Below are 20,072 nucleotides of genomic sequence, written 5' to 3'. Positions count from 1 at the left end.
TAACTATGAAATCCATGACGCAGGAATAAAGAAGAAGAGAATTTTCATTTTTGGATGAACTATACCTCTCAGTTACCCCAAAGACATAAATGGTTCCAAAACAATATGAGTTTCTTTTATCTGTTGAACACAAAAGAAGATATTTTAAGAATGTTGAAAATCAGTAGCCATTGACTTCCATAGGAGAAAAAAAAAAAAAAAAAAAAAAAATATATATATATATATATATATATATATATATATATATATATATATATATATATATATATATATATATATATACTATAAAAGTCAACAGCAGGAATGCCAGTTTAAATATCTTTTGTGTTCAACAGAAGAAACAAACTTGCAGCTGAGAGATTTTTATTTTTAATATAATATTAATTTCTGACCTGATACAGTATATGTTGAAGATAAATGCCTGTCAAATCGTCACCTAAGAATTCGAAGGTTCTATCTGAATAATTCTGAATGATTTTGAGATATTGAGCTTCATAGTTCTTGCATTCCATAGCAAACCTTGTGTGTAACATTTGTTTTTTTTTTATAAAGTCTTAAAATGTAAACAACTTGTAAAAAAAAATCCCATAATGTAAATAAGTTGTCATTTAATAAGAATATGTCAACTCAATTTGACAAAAATGTCAGATAAAACCTTATAATTCTAAGGTCATGAAATATCTCATCTTACAAAAAAAGAGAATGTTTTACCCCAAACTGTCAAATTTCTCACTTTCCTTTTTCCAAATAGGTTCGACTTTCTTCTGTTGAACACTAAAGAAGAAATTGTAAAGAAATCTGAAAACCTTTGTACTTTGTTTTCCTACTGTGGATGTCAATGGTTTTCAGCTTTCTTCAAAATATCTTCTTTTTTTTTTTTGTTCAACAAAATAAAGAAACTTATAAAGGTTTGGAATCACTTAAATGTAAATAACAATTGTAATTTTTTGTGAACTATCCAAGATATAGAACTTGCTTGAGCAAACCCCAACACGTGAGTTTCCAAGCCTTCAATTAACCGACAAATGATTGAAAAAGCAGCTGAAGAATCTAAGAGGGAACATCTGTGAAATGTATACTCCTGATGAACGCACATTAAAAGCGTGCATCTTACATGTTGGATTTTCAGCTTTACAGTGAAGACATGTGATGTGCTTTCATGTATTTTGATGATGTTTAGACGCTCCAGACGGTACATGTTGTTAAGAGTCGCATGCACTAATGTCCTTGGTTTGATGTTTCCAAGGGTTTGTTCTGTTTGTTTTGTGTACGGTATAAATGATTTCCACAAGGGAATGATGTAATTATGTGATCAGTGTACGAGAATGAGCATCATTTTGACTTTAGAAGTATGTTGTTCGAAGGCGGTGATAGAAATGAATCAACTAGAACAAATTTTCAAGCATTTAATTAAATTTTCAGTGAAAATGTCTGTACTTTTTTGCATAGAGCTGTTTTTGAAAAACATTCTAAATGATTAGATTACAAAACTGATTAGAAAAGCACAAGCCATTAAATAGCGGAGATATTAATAAATAACACATTAAAAAAATAGCACAAAATAAAAAGTCTTAAAAGCACAAATCTGACAGTTATAAATGACTTAAATCAAAAAAAGTTATAAATCAAAGTTTTTGTTTATTTTTGTTGTTTAATAAAAATTCTTAAAATCATTTTTCATTGTTTTACTTCTAATTCTAGATCCTTTTGCAATGTTCATTTCAGAGCGCTCATAAATGTAAACTGGATGTCAATTTAATCATCCTCTGGTCATTCAAGATAGGTGGCTTTCTTCAGTTAATATAAATATGATTTCTTTTCCGATGTTTATTTATAGCCGCACCAATAGACTTCAGTGGAGTGGTCTCAAACTCAATTCCTGGAGGGCCGCAGCTCTGCATAGTTAAGCTCCAACTCTCACCTGCTTAACTCACACAAGTCTTGAACACCTTCATCATTTGGATTAGCTGTGTTTGATTGGTGTTGCAGCAAAACTGTGCAGAGCTGCGGCCCTCCAGGAATCCAGTTTGAGACCTGTGCTTCAGTGATTCATAAAAAGCAAGTCGACGAGCTTCATTTTGACAGTCAGAAACACATATGTAGGCCACACGAAATTAATTCCATGTCTTTTGAAGCAAAATCATCAGGCTGGGTAAGAAACACAAGCATTGATTACAATATTATTGCATTTAATCTGTCATGATGCTGCAACAACAATGGTGGCAGTTCAGTTTTTCTGCTAAAGCACCCATTGAAAGAAAATACATTTTACTACAAAGTGAATGATCAAACAGACGGACCACGTCACTTTATATAAAAAAGATATCTTCAGGAGCAGTTGGAGTCCTTTCATGTTTCCTGAATGTGAGCTTTTGACTAAAAGTGAAAGCATCAGTTGACTTGCATTTTAAAATCACCAAAGGCCACAGTTTTAATCTTCTTTAATGTTTTACTAAAGAAAGCAATGTACATCTTGGATGCCCTGAGGATAAACAGCACATTAAGATGCTTTGGGAAATATTGGTGATCCAAAATCATATTTTTCTTGACTCTATAGTATGCGAAAAAACGTATACGAGCCGAGCAGTATGTGAATTCATGGAGTGTGTCTGAATCAGCTTCCTTGTTTAGTTGTCAGGGCACTCATCAGGGAGTCGGCCATTTTAAACGCAAAATTCATCCAGTGCCCTGACACTGCGTTCCATCCGTAAGTGCTCTTCCCTATGCCCTGACCTCCTAAAAGGGTTTAACCTCTGGAGTGACAGCTTCAAAAGGATGAGGGCAAAGGTGCTCAAACAAAGGCCCAAATTTGGCCCATGGTAACCTTTAAATTGGCCCGTCATCCCATCTGAGAATGGTTTATCATACAGTATGATTGGCATCATCAACCCTCGTAGGGTTGGCATCAAACCATTATCTATCAATATTCAATCACAAATTAAAGGTGCAGTAGGTGATTGTCTTCAGAAGCATTTGTTGTTGTGCTGGTTGAAAGTCTCTTCACATTCCAATAGTACTGATTAAAGTAAATGATCTCAATGTGTTTCTATGTATTTTTATAGTTTGGGTAAGGCATAAAACTAAAAAATGTTCATCCAATTAAATACAGTCAGGCTGACATCTCTCATAAATACTAAAGGTAGGTCAAACTGTCTGTCAGCAAATGTAGATTTGAACAACTGCACAGCCTTTTGCACACAGCTCCGCTGACCTCCGCGCGTTCGAGAGAGAGAGAGAGAGAGAGAGAAAGAGAGAGAGAGAGCAAGTGTGCGATCGGTAAAAAGCTGCTGAATCAAAACTTCTTAAAAGTCTGAATCAATATTGGAGTTACCTTTGCATGCTGGAGAAAGGATAACACATTGTCTGAAGCATTTCTCTTAGACAGGTAATGTTCTGTTTTAAAATTGTTTTAGCTTCACGCAAAGCTGATGTAATGTTAGATGTTGTTACAAATGGGATATATCTTCAAAGAAGTGTTGTTCAGCTACTAAAATCTTCCGGTGAAAGATTAATAAGACTATTTTTTAGTTTCATAAGGGACCTTTTACAGCACCAATAATGTAGATTTTAATTAGTTTAACAGCAAAACACAAGTAAATACCGCTATTCCGCCTAGTCTCTCCCTATATTGTTTACCATGCATCTTTAAATATTCGCTCTGAAACAGCATGTCAGTTTGGCTTGCACGCCGCCAGACAAGCACTAGTCGCTTTTAACACATGAGAGAGGGTTCTTTTGCTGTGCTCGTGTTTAAGGAGGCGTGGCTCTAGACGGCAGGGGAGGGACTGTGATTCAGAGATTTATGCTAAGCTGTTAGCATTGTGGAAGATCACCTACTGCACCTTTAATATCCTTAGACAGGTAAAGAACAATCTAGCAAACATTTCTAAATGATTAACTGTTAAAGTGATACTGGCAAATGAAACAATTACATTATTTATACATAATGTGCTTTTAAAATCTTCATAAAAAATTACATTACATTGTTATTCATAAACTTTAGTTTCAATGCCATACGAGGACGTTCACATGTTAAGATCAGTGTACCAATGTCTAGTAAACCAAGCTCGCTGAAATGCTACAATCCGTTATACGACCTACTGATTCACAACATACAACAAGGGAGCTGACTGAGAAGCACCAATAGTATTCGAAGAACAGCAGGTGAAAAGTACTTCTGCCGATATTCTAAAGTGTGCATCCAATGAACACTTATAACATGAGGCAATGGGAAAGATTTTATACATGGGAGTGAAGCAACGTACTTGAAGGAGGTAGGTCTTGGTAATAAGCGGATGTAGTACGCTGTAGTAGTTGCATTCGTACTATTTTCCGAACAGTCATGAAGTAAATTCAAGTTCAATGTAGTATATGCTTTTAGACGCAGCTACAGTGGGGGAAGTAAGTATTGGAGACGTCATGCTTTTTCCTGGGAATAATATTTCTAAAGAAGCTGTTGAACCAGATTTAGGTAAAAACCCAAACAATACAAACATAAAAACAAACCAAAAAAAAAAAAGAGTACTGTGTAATAACATTGGAAAGACACAAGGAAAAAGATCTGAACTACTTAAATCTTTATAATACTTTATGCTTTTTGGGTGATGGCAGCTTACTGAAGCCTTTTATTTTTAGAACGAAGTCACATGCATTGCTCAGGTGTGATTTGTTTTCACAGACTTCAACAGTGTAAAAATCTTGATGGTTCTGTGAGTCTCATCCATCAAATCTGGTCTTTATTTTGTATTTTCTATTGGATTTAAGTCTGGTGATTGGCTGAACCATTCTACAGCTTGATTTTCTTTCTCTGAAAGCATTTGAGAGTTTCCTTGGTTGTTTCTTGGATCATTGTCTTGCTGAAATGTCAACTCTGGTTTCATCTTGATCATCCTGGTAATGTAGATGCTGGACTGAAGCAGCGGATATTACTTACAATGACGAAAGGCAGAGTGTTGCTAAATAGCTACTGTGAGGCTTTCCCTGCCTTTCTAAACCTCCCTTTCTTCATGTGTTCAATGCTTTTTCCTTTTATTTTATAACACATAACTTAATTTGTAAGGTAATTAGCTTTGTTTTCTTTGCATATATGAATTTATTTGGTTGTAACCAACATCCGGTGACAATTTCAGATCAACAGCCCCTTTAGAAATATGTTTTCTGAGAAAAAGGGTGACATGTTCAATACTTATTTCTCCCACTGTATATATGATTTCCATCACCAGGGTCGTGTACTGCGATACTCTTGTTTCTGTCGGACCCATTGAGCCGTATAGTGACTCTCTCCAACCGTCCAAGACCATCCGCTTCTTCCTCCAGCCCTCGAGAGCTCAGACGCTTCACTTTTCCTCCAGTCGTCTGCTGTTTTCTGCGACACTTTAGTAGTCTTCGGCTCAATGTTTGGATCTTCTTCTATGGAGGTCTGATTCTGAAGATCATCTTTCTGGGAACTGGCAAGCGTCGGAGGAGACACAATCTGGCTTTGAAAATGAGGTCTGGAGGAGACAGAAAAACATTTAATGATGGAGAGAAAGAAGGAGAAAACTTTGCAGTAAAGATGAAGCTTCCAGGAGAATAAAGAACAAGGACAAGGCTGAGAAGAAAAGAAGTGGTGTAAAATCAAAGTTGCATCAGAGCAAATTCACTGAAATAGGTACATGCACATATTATTGAGTCATGACTAGGCCCACACAGAATATACTGCATTTTACTACAGTCAGCATCAAAGACAAATATGGTAAATACAGCACATCAGATATATTAATCTGACCTGAGAGTATTGCTCATTCAGTATTAGATATTTAGCTGGAAGCAGAATATTAAAAAAAATACAAATAAACCAAATTTCTATGTTCAGCATTTTTAAAAAAAAACAATACTTCCCTACTAAATTCAATGTGAAAATGCTGATACATTCAAATTAGGGTAATTAAAAAGTACTCAATTGACCTACTGTACTACTTCAGTGCACATTCAATGAATTCTTTACAATCCCATGAGGCCACAGAAGAGTATTTGTGAATAAAAGTGTCACAACTGAAGCTGAGATGTACACAATAACAAGTGGCCTAAATGTTCTGGTAACAATTTAGTTTAGATAACATTTCACACCATTTACTACTGGCTTATTACCTGTCTATTATTAAAATATTAACTGTTTATTAGCACTTATGAAGTATGATCCTAATTTACACACCTAATCCTACCCAATACCTGAACCCAACTCATGCTGTACCTTACTAATAATAAGCAGCTAATTAGTCGTTTCTTGAGCTAAAAGTCTTAGTTAATGCTTAATTTATAGCGTGAATTGAACATTAAAGTGTGACCAATTTTTTATATTTATTAAATAATTATTAAAAACTTCTGGTGAGAAATGGATTAAATATAAAGTTTAACAATTGAAATTACAATTAATTAGTAGTTTATGAAGAGTATTTACCCACCAAGCAAGTTTGTGTTTAATAGACATCTAATAGACGTCTATAATTCATCTACAAGTTTGACTGGCTACAAGCCAAAATTTGGACTGTCAGAGAAAAATCGAAAAGCCGTATAAGAATAGCCATCAGATTAGACAGATTTTGTGTGTTATTTGAATACTTTGTTTAGTTTCTAGTTTTTGGGCTTTCCTTAGATGTCTATTAGACTTTCTAAGGCAGTCTAAATTTAGCTTTGTTTTAGACAAGCTATGTTTTGATGACTATTAGACTTAATTAGAGCATTTTAATATTTCATAACATGTTTATGGTTCTAAATATGACAGGCAATTCTATATAAATCAGTGTTAATCTTAAAATACATTTAGTGATGTCATCTTTAAATCCCAGTAAAAGGGAAAAACGCTGTATTCAAATGTTATGGTTTTAATAAGAGATGCCGAAAGTAGGGCCTGCAGGCCAAGGTTGGCCCATTGTAACCTTTGATTTGGCCCACCATCCACCATCCCATCTGAGAGGAGAGTGAGAATGATAAAGAGGGTTGGGCCAAACGCCTTTAACACAGAGATCATCATTTCTCAGTTGATTTTGTTTGTTTTATTAATAGACTACAAAAAGCAAACTGAAAAAATTAAATGTTTCAATTAAATGTATTAAATAAATTAGATTTTTAAAAATGTAAATACTGTCACTTGACGGATAGAGGACTTTGCAGAAGATATTGGCGGCAAATTGAGGCAAAAACTGGTGCAATTCTGTTATAAATAGTTTTTTATTGTAATAAGTCCATTATAAGATGTCAAAAAATATTGTATTAGTTAATATAAAGCAATGTTTTCTAGTCATTTCTAAATATTATTAAATAAATTAGGAAATTAGTGATGTCAACAATATTTACCTTCAGCCCACTAGCCTCAATGAAGTTTGTTTTTGATTTGATTTTTAGATGCTTAAATTCCATTAGATCATTAAAAATCATTCATTAACTTTAAATTCTAATTTTATTACATTTATGCTAACTAAAAGACTTCTAAGAGCACATTTTTTAAATTTTCAAAAAAAAAATTAATATTGTATGATAAATAAATGCATAGATTAAAATGTATTTTTAAAGTAAACAATTAAATTAATTTAAAAATTAAACATTACTTTAAACTATATGAACTTTCTTTTCATTTAACATTGCAGTATCTGAACTTCCAGGTTTTTTTTATAACATAAAAAAAAAACACTCAACTGACAATAATAATAACAACAACAACCAAATAATAACTAAAATATTTTTAAGAGCACTTAAATTATTATTAAATTATTAATTATTAAATTATGACAAAAAGATGATTTATTTTACAATAAATAAGTACATCATTTAAAACGTATTTTAAAGGGCACCTATAATGGAAATCCTTTTTTTGTAAGCTGTTTGGACAGAGCTGTGTGTAGATACAGTATAGTGTGTCCACAGTCATATTGGGGTAATATAAAGGCAATAATTCTCTTTTTTGAAATTTCATGACATTATAATAGGATCTTATTCCTTGCATTTTGAGGCCCACTGCAACTTGACGTAGGAGTGCGTTTTTTCCCGTCCACCGAATTATTTGACAACTGCGTATTAACAAGTCTCCATATTAACGTGTATCATTACATCAACAAGACAGGACGTGCATAAAGCAACTGAGATTAAAAGATCTTTTCTACTCGCTGTGATCAACAGTCATCAACACGTGATCAGGAATGAGTTTTACAAGTTTAAAACATTTTTAAAACGGTGCATGTTTGTAATTACAGTGATTTTATCGTCTCTATCACCACAGACACGTCAGTACAATTATAAAAGACGCGGTTTGTGGTCTTAAATCAGGTTTATTTTGTACATTAACATAATGGATATCCATACAACAGTGAATATTAACGTGTATGTGATCACATTTGCCGTGCAAAAACGGTGCACAGTTAAACGTGTGCGCTGTGTGTTTGTGTGTTCTTGTGTGTGTGCGTGAACTTTGTAACAACATTGTGTGTGACTCATCATAGCAGAAAGGCTTGAATTAACTCCACAACAAATACAATAAATACTTATTAGGAAAAAAGTTAAGTGAGATCTGCTTCCTTCATGTCTGTCACTGTGCTGTTTATCTAAAGCAGCCAAGGCAAAGATTGAGGCACACTTTGACACGCACGTGGGAACGGTGGGCGGGGAGAACTAGCATTAAAGGCACAGGCAACAAAAACAGCTACATTGTGTTCAAAGCAGAAAATTCCAATATTCTGAAAGGTACAATAAATGATTTGATGGGTGTTTTGAGCTGAAACTTTACAGACACATTCTGGAGACACAAAAGACTCATCTTAAATCATTAAACATTACATATTTAATTTTACATCACATAAACTTTCCTTTTTGTTACCATTGCAGTATCTGAACATCCAGATTTTTTTTCTGGCACATTCAACTGAAAAAAAAAAAAAAAACATAAATGTAGGTCCTACAAAAATGTCAACAAACTCACTCCAAACCTAAATACTCACTCTGGGTTAAGACTCGCTTCTAATCCCAACCCCGAGTAGAAGCAATAACAATAACTGCAGCCACGCTTGGCTCCACAGCCCTCATTAACGCACACATAAACAAACAAATTCATCCGAATCTGCAGGGCTTTTAGAGGAATTCTGGGGGCGTAGATTCTGTGGAGGCCTAGTCATTACCTCGCTGCGAATCCCTGGTGTTTTCCCCAGCATTCGCTTCCAACACACACGTAAACAATACAAGCAGGAGAAACGGACTCTCACAAAGCCTACGTGAGAAAAGGCCGACCTTTCAGAAATGCGTTTGTGTTCCTCTGCCTCTGCCTTTGCCTCTGTGTCACACACTTTCAGCCCTGAGGAACACATACGACAACTGCTAATGGTTTACTAATGGTTTACGGTTTTATGCCGGCCATTGTAAAAAAAAAAAAACGTCATATTGCACCACGCTAAAATCGTTAATTGCTGTTGAAGCGGCGCATTACCTGGAAGCTTCTGCCGTTCCGCCAATAACTGCCCAAGGTCTCGGCTGGTGAAATGTCGACTGTAGAGGTTGCTCCTGGCAACTAGACCCTGATGACTACAGGATATGAGGACACGGACAAACAACAGCCAGAGAGGGACAGGACGGAGGGGCAATGAGGACATTACAGGGAGTGAAAAATATGGGAGAATAAAAAAACAAACAAATGTGACAGAAAAAAAGGGACAAATTAAAAACGTAATCAAACATAAATGCAGAACTCAAACTTAGAAATTGACACTGTGTAAAATCATTCCGGTGGAAGTGGATAAGGGTAATGGTTGTGTAATGTGATGCTGGGTTTTTAATCTTGAAAGGTGTGTGGTGTAATGTTGTAATTTTACACCAGGTTTTGTTTCAGACATCAGAGATGGAAGCGTATTGCTCAGATTTTGAGATTTTGGGAATCGATTTGTTATTTAGATTTGTCACACAATCACACAATTTTGAGTTTATCTGACAATGCTAGTGTCACAGTTAGTGTTTTTCAGTATTTCACAAGGTTGTAATGTCATTGCAATGCATTCAGTTAAATAGACTTAAGCATTCATTTAGTTGTTAAAGCCTAAAATGAGATGCTAGCAGTGTCAGGATCAGCAGGCAAGCGCAAAAACTCCATTGAAAATACTGCAGTAATTAATTTATTTATTTATTTATTTTCGAGGTTTTCACCTTTATTTATAGGACAGTAGAGAGAATTGACAGGAAAGCATGGGGAGCAGAGAGAGGGGAAGGATTGGCATAGGACCGCGAGGCAGAATCAAACCCGGGTCGCCGCGAGCACTGGAGTGCATGTGTCATTGACTAACCACTACACCACTGGCGCCGACTAATTTATTCATTTTTAATTTTAAAGACATGGAAGTGCTTCTTGTCCGGTCTGAGACCCACTTCATAGACAGTGATTTTTAAAGAAATCGTATCTTAAATGTGGCCATTTTATAATGGAAAGACATTCACAGGAAGTGCTGAGGCTGGTTGGCTGACAATTAAAAGTCTCTGTGCATATATCCCACTCTAGCGCAATATTCTTTTTTCTTACAATTCTGAGAAACAGGTAATAATTAGAAGGCATAAACTTTAAATTGTAAGATATTAACAATTCTAAAAAATATATTAAAAAACTGCAAGAAATAATCTAGAATTGTTAGATATAAACTTGATGAGATATCAAAATACAAACACTTTGAGTTACCGTTGAGTTCACGATTCTCATTTTATTCTATGCAATTCTGACTTTATATTGTCATATTAGTGAAATGTACATATTCAATTGTGGAAAATATAGTCAAAAGATTTGTTTTGATGTTTTGTTTCCCACAAAAAAATCTACTGAAATTATAACTTTATTTTTCACAATTGTAGGTTTACTTCCTCAAATTCAGACAATTTAAGCCATGTTGGGGATGTTTTCATCCACTCTGGGGTGATTTTGTGTCTTATTTGGCCATATCTTTCTCAGTGTTTCAGCTAGCAGAATTATTTTGGTGACACATTTTATTTTGACACCGATTTTGAGAAAATGCTTTGAAATAAAATAAAAAATTCATTAAAAACTCATTGATACACTCTGAGCAAATTTACTACCCTTTTGTTATGTTAGAGATAAAAACATCCACTGAAATAAACTGCTGTAAAAATGAATCAGATATTTTTTACATTTGTTTTGCATAAATCATAAGTCCTGATCAAAACTACTAAATTGTTAAGAAAATTACAGTATTTTAACTCTTTAATTGCCAAATTCATAAACAATGTCACTGATTTGGTGAAAACACACAAAAAATGACGTATTTTTAATATAAAAAGTAATTGTGGACTGGATTTTTTTAACCTTTTAATAAAGTCTTGGAGATGTAAAACAACATTGCCTTTGATGCATTGTTTGTGATTTATTTTCACTTTTTTCACCCTAATTTACTGTTGGTGGCTGTTTTTGCCCAATTAACTTCCTTTAAAACCACAGTTTTTTATTGCAAAACCATGGCACCATATAATCATGTATTTTTGATAGCTGGTGTTTTTCCCTGTTGATCATCAGTTGGCACCATAAACCCTTTAGATAAGCCTGTACAAAAAAAAAAAGCTTAGTAGTATGGAGTATAACAGCAAATTAAAGTGTATGTATGTTAGTGTATCCTTTGCGCATTTACCTTGAAGTGTCTGAGAAATCTAAATATGCATCTCAGCTCTCAGAACTACATAGTGTAAATAACCGATTGTAAATTAGGGAGAAAAAATGAAAATCTAACAATGCATCAGAGACGATGTTGTAAATAATCGTTCACATCCAAGACTGTAATAGAAGGTAAACAAAACGTCCAGTCCACAATTACTTTTTATACTGAAAAAAACATAATTTTGTGTTTTTTTTTTTTCACCAAATTAGTGACATCATTTATGAATTTGGCAATTAAAGAGTTAAAATCCTGTAATTTTTGAAAACATTTAGTAGTTTTTATCAGGATTGAGGTTGATTAACAGATTTATGCAAAAAAAAAAAAAAAAATGTAAAAAATATTTTTCTGATGCATTTTTACTGCAGTTTAATTGAGTGGATGTTTTCATTGCGGAGATAATCAAAGGCTAGTAAATTTGAACAGTGCACAAGGGTTAAAAAACCAAAACTGCAAGCTGTGATCTCCAAATTGTGTGATATCCACTCAGAACAATAAGAAAGAAAGTCAGAGTAGTGAAATAAAAACCAGTGATTGTGCTTTCTTAAATTTCATTGGTGGAAACAAGCTTACATGCTTAACAGGTTTCTCAGCGATGCGTCTTTTTCCATATATTCTATAACATACTACGCCTTTTACCATAATCCTGAGCTATTTTGTAGGTTGTAACTGGTTTTAACATCAATCACAGGCATGTGACAACTCACATGTCATTCACAGAGGCTTCAACAAGACTTTAGACTTGTTACAGTATCAGCTACATGTTCTACAAAAAAAAAAAAAACTACCGTCTTCATGTTTAACATCTATTGTTTTTTTATTATTTATATTTTATAATCAAATATTTTTATGATAAATTTTGCTTGGGTAGATAAACTGAAAATAAATATATTATTTTCCAATAAAATAAAAATATCAAACTATTTTGGAAGTGAGCTTTTATACCAAAAATAGGAAATATTTACACAGTCCATTTAATTTTCAGAGTTTTCTCACTGGATGCCTTTAAATGACTTTTATGTATTTTAACATCTTAGTATTTAATACATTGTTCAAATATTTGGGGCCAGAGAGATATACATAATTATGAATACTTAAATAAATACTTTAATGAATACTTTCATAAAAACATTTATAATATGAATAAAACTTTGAATATTCTGTTCATCAAATGAATCCTTAACAAAAAGTCTAGTAAATCCTTCAGCATTTGAGAAAGATATCTGAAGAATAGTGTGACACTAAAGACTGGAGTGAAAATCCTAAACATGATTTCACTTTAAAATATACCATACTAAACTATACAATACAGTAATTATAAAAAAATAATACAAACAAATAATACATTTGACTGTATTTTGACTGTATGTACAATACATATATTTCAGTGTTTTTGTTTTTTTAATGGAATAATTGAACTTGCAGTGCCATAAAAAACAAAAACAAATAAAGCACAAGATCCCACCTGGACATCACTTTTGGCCACTGCTGTATGTTCGCTGTTTATGCTTATATTGGTCAACCACTTATCAACAGCCCATACCTGTCAACATTGAGGTGTAAAAATAAAGGATACCCGCCCCCTAACCAAAAACACAAAACAAAACTCAAAGCTATTCAATAATCAGCAGCCTATACAGAAATTAAATTGTAATACAATCGTCCAATTTTTATTCACAGTGTTTAAATACTGTTAAATACTTTTAATACTATAAATATACTATAGTTATGTAATGAAGAGTAGAGGCTCTCTTATTTAATACAGTTTTGTTTGATAACAGAGAGGTGTCCCTTTAAGAATCTACAGATCTATAAAGAAAACATTTTCTCTTTTAAGAAAAAATTATTTTGTGTTTAAAATAAAACATGCAGGACAGAAATGTTTACATATTATTAAGTGTATTTGTCTGTTTAAAAACACACCAAAATCCAAAAGTGTCTACTTTTGCATCTCTTCAAATCATGTCTGCAGAAGCTGATCTGGCATCACTATGAAGCGCATCCGTCAGTCAGCACCGTTACATGACTGGACTGATTCAGAAGCTGCAAATGAAGGATGACAGTCGACGCATAGCTTTAATGGAAATGAAGTGAATGCAGCTGTTGGGATATTAATTTTAATGTGCTTTAAAGCCAAAATAAAGCGAAAGTATAATTCTCTTAAACAGCGCTTCTGTTTAATCCTCTTAAACATTTTAGATCGGCTCTTAGATGCTACTTTCACTTTTCATAGAAAGATTAATAATAAGAGATAAATACAGGACAATACTTAAACGGGATGATATTGGGATAAAATGGTAAAATACAGGACAATCCTTGCAAAAACAGGAAGTTTGACAGGTATGGAACAGCCCTGAGGTGTGATCTAAAACTAAACTAAAAGTCTGTTACCAGCGTTAAGTTCTATTAAAATAATCTGCTATATAAGACATTAATTAACTAACAAGTCATTAAATAAGAATGACTATATTTTTTTTTTTCAAATGTTTTTATTACTTGCTGCTCAGCACAGGGGACATTTGACAGCAGAGGGTTAACACTGTTGTAAACTCAGTAAAAATCCTAAATTCTAAAACACACTTTTGTGGAAAGCGTAGAGAAAAAGACCAAAAAGAGATGCCAATTGAATTACAAATATGTATTATCAAATCCTTTAGCAGGAATCCGTACCTTTCATACAGTCACAACAGAGCAAAAAAAAGCTAAACCAGTAGTTCATCCAGCAATGACAGCTCTGTCATACGTTCCCTGAAGGTTGTCATTTCATTTGTGGAACACAAACATGGATTTCACACAGATCAAAAGAAGATATTTTGAAGAATGTTGGGAACCTGTAACCACTAAACTCCATGTCATGTTCTTCCTACTAGGTTTCCAACATGCTTCAAAATATCTGCTTCAGAGCAAAGTCAAAGGTGATCAAATGATGGAATTGTCATTGTTGGGTGAACTATGCCTAAAATTGAAACTAGCTACGAGGTTGAAGATAATGGCACTAAGCACTGAATGTCAATGGAAGCTAAGCCTAGATCTATTTAGAGAACTAGCGTTAAAGAATGAGATAAAGAAGAAAAGTGTGTAGTTGTAAGAAAAAGCAAAGTTCAAGCTCATCAAATGAAGAAGGCACAAACATGAGCATGCCATAATTGGAGGAGGTCATGTGTACAACAACAAGCATGTCATAATCAAGAGATGAACGGAAGAGGAGAAGAAAGGGAGAAGGAGAAGAAGAGAAGTGTTTAGCGATTCTGCAAAAGAAAGTGGACAAGGCTGCGTACGTGTTAGAAGAATACGCATCTGGCACACACTGATACACTAATGATGTACTAATGAGCTGAATTCACATTCCTGCCGCCAATTCCAGCATGCACTCATCTAACACAGGAAGTGGCTCATAGTGAACGAGAACGACCTCAGTGTCTCTTTGCTTTCATTCCCACAGAGCCCAGGCTTTCATTGGCCCCCCAAAAAAAGCCCCAGATGGAAAAACCGAAGAGGACGTAATGTAAATATTTAGAGAGATGTTCTGGATTTAGACTGGAGTGTGTTGTAAAAGGTGCTGTGGAGATCTGTACCTGGTGCGTTTTGCCCTGCAGCTGTCGTTGAGCGGGGATGAGGGGGTCTGACCCTGCTGGAGGACCGTGGCCGCGGCGGGGCGAAGCGGGGCCCGGCTGGGGGAGGATCCCACACTGAGAGAACGGGATTGAGGAGATGACGGAAGTAGAGGGGGAGAGTGGGGGGGACCCCCGGGGCGAACAAATGGCCAGGGGAGAACCCTCTGCTCCTCCCGAACCACTGAGGAGGAAAAAAAGATGTGCAGATATGAGCATTTTTATCTGATAACGATAACGTTACATTTGGAAACCTGATATTTCGGTCAATAAATACAAACTTCAATATAATTTATTTTCTGAGCTTGATTTCAAAAACAAAACACAAACATAAACAGTGGAAAACTGAATTATTTTTGTAACTCTTGTACTGTTCAAATTAGCTATGTTTCCATTCACCTATTTTTATGCGCATTTTGCATATGCGCATTAAAAAACGGCTGATGAAAACACCATAATGTTCATAAATTTTGAAAATGCGCATTAAAAATCTGCATATAACCGAGTAGGACAAACTTTTTGGTCGATAAGAAAAGATGCGCATAAACTTCAATGGAAACACTTTTACCGCACAAATTTCAGTATGCGCATCAAAAAGGTCATGGGATTTTGTGATAAGAGATCATGTGATGATGAAAATGTGTGTAAATGGACAACCCAGCAGGCTGAGCACACTGTAACACATCTGAACTGTTGTTTTGGTCATTGTAAAAAGCCTTACCATTTAAGTATTAGTGTTATTATATTATTAATGACCTCCAGAATCAAAAGCATCTGTGTGCTCCGCGCCTGACACATTGAAATGCCACCGCGCGTTTGAGGCACAAGTCATTTATTAGATGAAGAAAATATTGACACAGCTTCTCTTATCGCAGCAAATTCCGTTTTTACTGGTAATATTTGGTGCCAGTTAATCAGGAAGTGATTTTGTTCGCTTCGACTCGTTGGATGGAAACGCTGCTTTATTCACACTTCTTATGCGATAATTTAGTTTTGCGCATAAGGTTCATTCGCATTTTTGGATGGAAACATCGCTAATGACTACCCTTTCAGTATGTTGGTGGCTGTTTTTGCCCCATTGATTTCCGTTATAATGACTTTTTGTTTGCTAAGCCATTACACCATCATGCATTCTTGATTATTGCTGTTTTTCCTAATTGACAAGAGGTAAAGTTTGTAATTCACACAGTGCCACTGATAATCAACAGTAAAAATAGTAAATTTGACCTGTTTCCAACAGGCAAAACCACTAACAATCAATAATGCATGATTATATGCTGTCATAGATTTGCATTAAAAAAAAAAGTTGTTATAATAGAAGCCAATGGAGCAAAAACAGCCACCAACATAACGAAAGGGCAGTAAATTTGCCCAGAGTGTATTGTTGAATTTCTGAAAATTCAAAGCATTTTCCCAAAATATGTTTCAAAATACGACTTGTCACCAATCATTCCATTTGCTGAAACAGAGAAAGATGTGTCCAAATTAAGACTTAAAATCACCTCAGAGTGGATGAAAACATCCCCACCACTACACAAGAGTTTAAAGCAAGTGTAATGCATTACTAGTAATGAGTTACTGTGACGGCATTACTTTTGACAGTAACTTATACTATAACGCATTACTTTTTAAATATATTAACTCTGTTATCATTACAATATAATGCGTTTGTCCGTTATTTTCAAATTAAATAATTTTGGCTGCAGTCTACCCCTTATCTTCCTGTTTACAAGGGTGATGCATAGTGGGATTGGTGGATGCAAACCAACCACTGTAAACATGACGCATTGTGAACGAGGCGCCAGACTAGACAAAGGTAAATCGAAAGCAGAGAGACCGGGATGCAAGAGATTCCAAGTGTGCGCATGAGAGAGATCGAATGCGCGCATGGTAGACCGAGACTATTAACGTAAATATGATTAATTACTATTACCAATACAACTATGTTTGCTGTTTCAAATAAAGCACACATTTGTTATCTGTATAACACAATTGATTAGTTTAGTAAACACAGTGACAAGGTTCTGTTTTATTTCAGAACATGTTATTTAAATGTATAGTGTTGTATTGCTCAGAAAAATGCTGTGATTTTTTTTTTTTTTTGATAGCTGTTTTACAACAGCAGATTTTACACTTATATATTGAATATACACAGCTTACTGTCCATAAGTTGCTGACATACCATATTTAATATGTGGTTAGTTTGAAAATTACTCATAGATTTCATTTTTGAGCAGTTATGTTTTTTTTGTTTTTTGTTTTAGAATGCATATAATTTATGGTTGTCTATAATAGCCATTTTTGGTGCTGAGTTTCACCAAATTGATTCTGATTGATAATTCAGATTACTTTCATTTATTTATTTGATAAAGATTTTGTGTTTGTTGTATATTGTTGCTAATTTTCGTACTTAAGCTGTGAAAGGACATGTTTAAGAGTTAAATACAAACTTGTATGATGCTGAAGTAACTTGAGTTTTTGCTTTTTTGTTTCTGAATATATTATTCAGCTGTTTATCACCTTGTGATATTTTCATTTTTGTGCAGCTGGTCTGACTAAAATAAATTAGTGTTTCAAAATTACATTTTACTTAAGTTTGTCTTGTTTTAGTTGTGAGAATGCAAATTAATTAAAACTGTAAAACTGATTAACAGTGTATTCTCCTTGCAGAACTGAAGTGAAGTTATAAGGGCATTAATGGGAGCATTAATAATGTTCTTTGGAAAAGTAACTCAAATGAATTTGTGAATACTAGAATTTTTGAGTAAAGTAACTAGTAACTGTAACTAGTTACTATTTTTCAGTAACTAGCACAACAATGGTTAAAGGTTTTAATTTTTATTTTAGAATGAAAATCTGGATATAACAAGGTCTAGAAGAATTAGAGTTCATGGCATACTGGCATCAGTTGTTTCTTCGTTATTGTGTAAATCCAGTGAATGTAAAATCCCTGTGAATACAGGCCTATTGGAACATGCACAGACTCTGATGATCCACACATTAATATGCAGTTTGTGTTTGATTTCTAATGAGATTACAATTTTTAAGTTTATCTGAGCTTGTATTATGCTTACTTTTGGAAGTAGAACTTAAATTTTAAAAACGGGACTGGCATAACAGAGCTCAAAGGTATTGCAACCAGGTATGGATCGTCTCATTACAGCTAATTGTCAGAAGCATAATTAAAAAAAGAGGGATTATAATTTTTTCCCCATTTACCGAAGAGGCATAAGGTCTTTTTAACTGTATCTTTTATTAGTTTAACTTGTATATTGTGAAATTTGCCACATATGTTTGTAATGAGGCAACAGACATACAGTTGAAGTCAGAATTATTAGCCCCCCTTTGAAATTTTTCTTTTTTTAAATATTTCCAAATGATGTTTAACTGAGCAAGGAAATTTTTTACAGTATGTCTGATAATGTTTTTTCTTCTAGGGGTCATTTCAAGGGTTATAAATTAACATATTCAAGTATTTCTGGAGAATATTTTACTTAGTCACATATCTACTATGTAAACAACAAAAAACTATTCAACATATTGAATCAATGTATTCAATGTCACCTTTAAAGCCGGTTGTTTTTGAAGATAGTGTTTAGACTGGTTTATTAATGTGTATATTTTTTCCACTTTTAACAACTTTTCTATAAATGCCTATTTTTAGTCCAACATTATAAAATACGCTTGCACAATTTACATATGAAATCAAAAAGAGACAGCAGCTTTCATTTATAATCTGATAGCTGCAAAACTAAGCAGAAAGCAGTGCGTTTGTGTTATAATCAGGACTGATAAGAGAACACTGAGCTTTTACATTTCTTTTTTTCCATCTTGTTTAGTGCAAACTTATGATTTCAGAGGGCCAAGATTAAACACCGTCTGGCTAGTGCACTTCAAATATATTGCATAATGTGTAAAATATATCCTGTAATGTTTAAAAGAGGAGGGCAGGAGTTCTATTGTAACTTTTGTGAATGTATTTGACCATATAAGCATCTATACAATGAAACACATCTATTCTAATGTGTTTTTAACCACTTGAAGACAAAACTATTGTTTACACTTGTATTTAGCAATGGCTACTTGTAATAGGATTACCAGAAATGCATCTTAACACGAGATTTAAACAGAACCCTAAGTCTAAATGACATTTTCATCTTTCATATAATAATTGCAACACTATTTTCTCCTGCAAAATGTCTGTGAAAAACAGACAAAAAAAAGCTCTTTCCTAAAGGCTCTACAAATAACTGAAGGTCCAAATCAAGGCCTTTAATGAATAATGGGAGGCCTGTTTCCAGATGAAACTATTTATTACAGCGACTGGATGATGTCAGTACTCAGCAAGTTGGTGTAAATGTCAGCTAGAGGGTTTATTGTGCCAACTGGTTAAATACATGACATGGAGCTCATGAGTAACCCACCTTCTCTTTCCATTAGCGAATAAGGTTTGATCTCTCCCTCTGGCTTTCTTGGGGGAACTTTTCTCAGTTGGACCGCTGTTGGAAAGAATAATGTATTAAAGAAAGAGAAAACAGGTATGATTGAGAATAAGTCAGCATATTTAAAGGTGCACTAAGCAAATTTAGCAAAACTGATGCCAAACAAAGATGGCCCGTCACCCAACAAAACCCCACCACTTTTTCAGAACATTCACTATCATTACTCAATACTTACTGCTGTTTGGGTAAAAAAGTGTGGTTTGGGATTTGGTTCCACTATATGGTGCGGTTCCAACTCCCACTATCATTAACAGACACGCCCCTTAATGCTGATAGGGTAAAAAAAGTGTGGT

At 34.2% G+C, this 20,072-nt stretch overlaps 1 protein-coding gene across 19 annotated transcripts in view; it reads right to left on the bottom strand.

The window, feature by feature from the left end:
• Positions 1 to 1,391: 1,391 nt before the first annotated feature.
• The window catches only part of atat1 (alpha tubulin acetyltransferase 1), a 39,530-nt gene continuing 20,849 nt past the window's right edge, over positions 1,392 to 20,072 (bottom strand). For 2 of the 19 annotated variants that reach the window (XR_012394529.1, XR_012394522.1), the window contains 6 exons: positions 19,702 to 19,776; positions 15,242 to 15,461; positions 9,452 to 9,546; positions 9,256 to 9,319; positions 4,266 to 5,492; positions 1,392 to 1,879 (listed from right to left, as the gene is read on the bottom strand). Coding sequence is in view for 8 of the 19 variants with exons in the window: in NM_001328264.1 (NP_001315193.1) it covers positions 5,216 to 5,492; positions 9,256 to 9,339; positions 9,452 to 9,546; positions 15,242 to 15,461; positions 19,702 to 19,776 (751 nt within the window). In the remaining 11 variants the exon portion in view is untranslated. Of the gene's footprint in view, positions 1,880 to 2,034; positions 5,493 to 9,255; positions 9,340 to 9,451; positions 9,547 to 14,135; positions 14,710 to 15,241; positions 15,462 to 19,701; positions 19,777 to 20,072 lie in introns of those variants that run through there. The other 17 variants (XR_012394523.1, XR_012394527.1, XR_012394524.1 and 14 more) reach the window with 12 other exon arrangements.

Source organism: Danio rerio, chromosome 19 (assembly GCF_049306965.1).
Source record: "Danio rerio strain Tuebingen ecotype United States chromosome 19, GRCz12tu, whole genome shotgun sequence".
In the NCBI taxonomy this organism is placed as follows: domain Eukaryota; kingdom Metazoa; phylum Chordata; class Actinopteri; order Cypriniformes; family Danionidae; genus Danio; species Danio rerio.
Note: the sequence above shows the minus strand (reverse complement) of the source record. Positions and strands in the feature narration are given on the sequence as shown.